Genomic DNA, 5102 nt, shown 5'->3' on the forward strand with positions numbered 1-5102 from the left:
CCCCCCCCCCCCCCCAAGAATAGTGACCACAAGTGCATCCCACCTGTGATAGTGCCTCAGGATGAGAGAACTTTAATTGTGACCACAAGTGCTTATAAAAGCTTCTGGAAGAAGGACATCCTTGTCCTCCCTGAAGGGTCTTTCACAGACCTGGAGTTCTGAAGGGTGGTCTTGATTCAACTCAACTTCCAGGCCCCCATACTGTTGTCTGAACAGGTGCTGGAGATGCTGGGTTGTGCCTCCATGAGATGCTGGCTTCTGTATATCCAGCATGTGAAGAGTGAAGGAGAAGCCAGATCACTTGTATTTAGGTGGTTTGCAGGTTGTTGAGTGAGGGATTAGCTCTACAGCCAGGCATTGCATTACATACTGACTAGGGCAGGGGTCAGCAATCCCCAGCACGCGTGCTGAACATGGCATGCAAGGTCATCTTGCTCAGCACGCTACCACCAGCCCGGGCTTTAAGCAGCTGCTGCCAGCCACAAAGCCCAGGCTGGTCCCAGTAGGTAGCTGGGAGGCTGCAAGCAGACCAGGCTCTGAGCCATCTGCAGCTGCAAGGCTGCAAACGACTGCTCCAGGCTCCAGTGTGTCGGCACTCTGGCACCTTCCAAGGTAGACATTCCGGCCAAAAAACGGAAGACCCTAGTCCAGGGGTAGATTAATTTTTGTCTTACCCTAGCTGGCAGAGGTTATAGCAGAAGATGCAGCAGTGGAAAGGAAAGAGGATAAGAGGAGAATGATGATAAAGGAAGCAAGGAAGTTAATTTAGAATGATTCACTTTTTCTGTGGCTTTCACTACAAAGGCAACCACCAGCTGGAGCACAGTAATTGTCCAGCACAGCTGATCAGAGAAGCAACATCCTTTGAAATAAAAGTAGCTATCAGATAGAGCACCTCATGGATCCCATTTAGTTGTTTGCTGTGGCAGTATGCAACTCCTGGCTGGTTTGCAATGTCCAGAAAAGTTCAGAGTGATTTACAGTAACAGGCAAAATAACAAAATCATAGAAAATTGATCTAGAAGGGGCATGAAGTCATCAAATACACTCCTCCCCTCCCCACCCCCAACAGCCCAAAGCAGGCCCACCCATGAATCTGGGTTCTGCTGTCCTACTGCAGACAGACTGAGGCTATACTTACACATTTATCACTCAGTGCTGTTAATTAACCTGCCCATGGTGCCATGTAAATGCAACTGTGGTACTTCTGGTTCAAAAGGTAACCAAGGCAGAATAGCATACAGGCAGTCCTCAAATTTATAACGAAATTGGTTTCTGAAAACCATGTCTTAAGTGGAAACGTTGCAACTCAACCAATTTTCCCATAGGAAACAATGTTATAAATGTGGGATTGGTTCCTGAACCAAGGCCTGATACCCTGTTTTCACCCAAGATAACCCAGAATTTTGTACAGTACTCAATTATAGCTACGTTTATTTTATATATTACCTGTCTATATGTATATATGTATTTATATTGTAAATATACCAGATCTGGGTGGTCACAAGTCCCTCCCCCAACTTCTTCTATGCCCTCCTAGACAAGCGGCAGCAGCCGCTAGACAGGCCGCGGCTTCTCCTGCGGCTGCCCAGCTCAGCCCCAGCACTACCTGCCTCACTCCAGTACAAGCAGCTGGATGAGCTGTGGTTTCTCCTGTGGCCGCCTGGCGCAGCCCCAGAACTGCCTGCCTCATCCCGGTGGGGACAGCCAGGGGAGCAGCTGAACGAGCTGCGTCTTGAGCTGTGGCTTCTCCCATGGTCGTGCCATGCAGCCCTGGCACTGCCTGCCTCGCCTTGGTGCAGCCAGCAGAGCAGCTGGACAAGCTGTGGCTTCTGCCACCCAGAGCTCTCGCTCCCAGAACCTGATGCAGCCCCAGCTGGGCAGCATTTGCCCCACCCCCTGTTACGGCCCCAGCCTCCCCCCCTGCAGGGGCCCTGATCTGCCCCCCCATGGCCCATTCCTTCCCCCTTTCCTTCCACCGACAGACCTGTATCCAGCATTCAGTGTTGTCAAGTTGAAACCCGTGTCGGAACTTCAAAACCCAGGTGTCAATTTACAAACATTGTAACTGTGGTTCATCCGAACTTGAACCATTGTAAGTTGAGGACTGCCTATACTGTTCTACAGTGTACAGCTGCTTACCATGAAAAGTTTTCTGTGTAGGCCTGCCCTAATTGTTTCATGTTCTCAAGCATCCAGAACTAAAGCTGTGGGAGTTTATCAAACTTGTTCTAAGGAACTGAGACCTGAGCTAGGAGTGAGCAGTCTCTGAGCCTTCAGAGAAATGCAGATGTGAGCAACTTGTTTTCCTTTTTGGTAATACTGAATAATAATGTCGTCTCACGTATTGGTAGACATGGAAGCATATTGTATTAGTTTATGCCCTGCAAAGACCAGATTTATATAACTGCACTTACCTTTGTGCTGCAGGTAGGAGTTGCCTCAAAGCAATCAGAAAGATGGTATTAGTTGCACGAAATAAGCATTTCAATGCAGTTGTAATGCATTGTATTTGTACCTACTGCTCTGCTTGCCAGGATCAAGATATTTTAGGGTATCTGTGTTTCGATAGGGTATTGTGTTTCTATTTGAATGGCCCTTACAGTGTTGGAATTGTCAGATGTTAGTTGTCACGTGCTTTTTGAAAATGTAGCTCATGCTTCACAGACTAAGCTGGCTTCCATAATTTTCTGTATTGACATTGAGACTGACTACTAGAAAACACAACAAACTTAAGTTTAAGCAGAGGAATCTAAAATGTACAAAAGGATGGTGATAATAGCAGGAGGTGATGTAGCATCTCTGCGACTTGAATGAATGAACCCATTTTAAAACTTTCAGAGAGCTCTTCTGGACTTAGACCTTGTATACTAATTTGGGGCCCAGAGAAGATTTTTAGCAACCTGATTATAAAGCCCTGGTGAAACAGCTCTCATTTAACTGTAATGATGCAACTTACTCTGGACTCCTTTAAGAGTCAGTTGGACGTTTATCTTGCTGGGATCCTGTGATCCCAGCTGACTTACTGCCCCTGGGGCAGGGGGCTGGACTCGATCTTCCGAGGTCCCTTCCAGCCTTAATGTCTATGAAATTTATGAAACTTGGGGAGGTAACAAAATAAATTGACAATCATAAAATGCTCTTGAGGCATCTTTTTAATTTTTATTTTCAATTTTTTTTTTTTTTTTTTTTAAAGAGGGGGGCCTGCCTCTGACACATTTGCCTTACCAGCTGTATAGCCAGAACAGTGAGGGTAGGTAGGCATCGTGGGCCCTGGCTACAGATATAGCCTGTCCATTCTTGTCCACAGTCAGATACTAACATTTTGAAGATTCCTTTCCCCTGTGCCTCTCAAATCCCCAAGTAAAAGGGAAAGCCATTGTGGATAACTGCCCATTTGCCATATCCCTGATATGTCATGGCAGAGCTGCTCCCATTCATATGGACCCAACCCAGAAATACAATAGTGAAGCTATTCTGGAGGTCTGCCCCGGCTCCTGCCACTTCCAAGTGCTTTTGAAGCCTTGGTGTCTGACATGTCTGTGAGCAGCTCTTGGGATGACCTGGAGCAGCTTCTACAGTAAAACTTAACACCAGTTGAGCTAGTAACATACTGATATCCTGCTTATCCTGATGACCTTGTTGTTTCCTTGTGCTTTCCCCTTCTTCCCATCCTCCCACCCCAGTATACAGTGTCTGTTTCTTGCTTTTTGTCTTGTATCATAAGATCTTTGGGGTAAGGATCAGTTTTTTGTTCTGTTTGTTCAGTAGCTTGTGCAGTAAGTTTTGGGTCCATGATTAATGCAGTGTATTACAAACAAATAATTACTGGAGGTTGGCAGATATTAGCAAAACAGGGAAGTAAGACTGAGCATGTTTTCCGTGCTTCAGTTCTTTTCTGGAAAGACCTCTCTAATGCAGTAGTTTGTTACCAATGCCCTGTATTGCTCCCAGGACTGTCTAGCAGAGTTCTTTTTTTTAATTTCACTTTGCAGCTGAATGTGGACATACAGCTCAGAAGAATGGAGTGGCTGGGCTTCTAGCTCTTGGTTTAGATCCATTGATTTGTGCTGTGGGCAGTGGGATCCACGAAGTGGAAAAACTTCATGTGTGCATTGAACTATTTTATTTTCAAGTTTGACTGCAGTGTGGTGTGCTGTGCTGTGCTGCAAGAGAATGTTTGCAGTTCTGCAGTCTTTGTAGAAATGATACCAGCAAGGAGAACAACAAGGAGGTACCCATGGAAAGGGAACTAAGTAGCAACAATAGAAGAAGAAGATAGTGCTCCTTCTTGCCCATGTAAAAGGTGTGGAAATAAGGTGATTTTGACATGAAGGTAAGCTGCAGACTGAGTAAACAGACATGGTTAGATGTGAAAATATCTGGGAATGAAATGGCAGCGTAACTTGCAATTTCTTGTCTGTTATTGCTGTTTTGCAATATTAGACATAATGATGTGTTTTTTCCTGAATGTAAATGTAACCGCTGTTTTGAGGCATAAGATACAATGAATGAATTCAGGTTTTTAAGGGTTCATTTTCTGTATAAAAGCAAGCTAGATAATTTTTCAGGATTTGAAAATCTATGTGTTAGCCAAAGCAACAAAAATGTGGCACTATGCTCACTTACAACATCAATAAGATTGTTGTATACCAATTGTACGCTATATTTACTTTACAGTTCTATTTAGAACATAAAAAGTTGTATGCTCTGCCCTGCGTTCCCCTCCTGACTTCATCTTTTCTCAAGGATGTGTATTTCCTGGAGTCTTTTATTCTTTGAAGTCTTCATCTCCCTGCACTGTCTTATGCCTACCAGTCTGTCATAGTTTCATAGTTTCTAGGGTCGGAAGGGACCTGAGTAGATCATCTAGTCCGACCTCCTGCCATGGCAGGAAAGAGTACTGGGGTCAAACAACCCCAGCAAGGTGTACATCTAGCCTCCTCTTAAAGATCCCCAGGGTAGGAGCCAGCACCACTTCTCTTGGAAGCTGGTTCCAAATCCTAGCTGCCCTGACAGTGAAGTAGCGCCTCCTGATATCTAGCCTAAATCTACCCTCTGCCAGCTTGTGACTGTTATTCCTGGTCACTGCTGGTAGTGCT

At 45.3% G+C, this 5102-nt stretch overlaps 1 protein-coding gene across 3 annotated transcripts in view; it reads left to right on the forward strand.

Moving 5' to 3' along the window:
- The window catches only part of GCLC (glutamate-cysteine ligase catalytic subunit), a 64308-nt gene that overhangs the window by 1465 nt on the left and 57741 nt on the right, over positions 1-5102 (forward strand). Inside the window, exon 1 of one of the 3 annotated variants that reach the window (XM_019520569.1) lies at positions 4316-4336. The exons of the other annotated variants lie outside the window; for them this stretch is intronic. Coding sequence (XP_019376114.1) covers positions 4331-4336 — 6 coding nt within the window. The 5' untranslated portion in view covers positions 4316-4330. Of the gene's footprint in view, positions 1-4315; positions 4337-5102 lie in introns of those variants that run through there. 3 annotated transcript variants of the gene reach the window in all.

The sequence above is a fragment of the Gavialis gangeticus genome, unplaced genomic scaffold (genome assembly GCF_001723915.1).
Source record: "Gavialis gangeticus isolate Ggan-Ray unplaced genomic scaffold, GavGan_comp1, whole genome shotgun sequence".
Lineage (NCBI taxonomy): Eukaryota > Metazoa > Chordata > Crocodylia > Gavialidae > Gavialis > Gavialis gangeticus.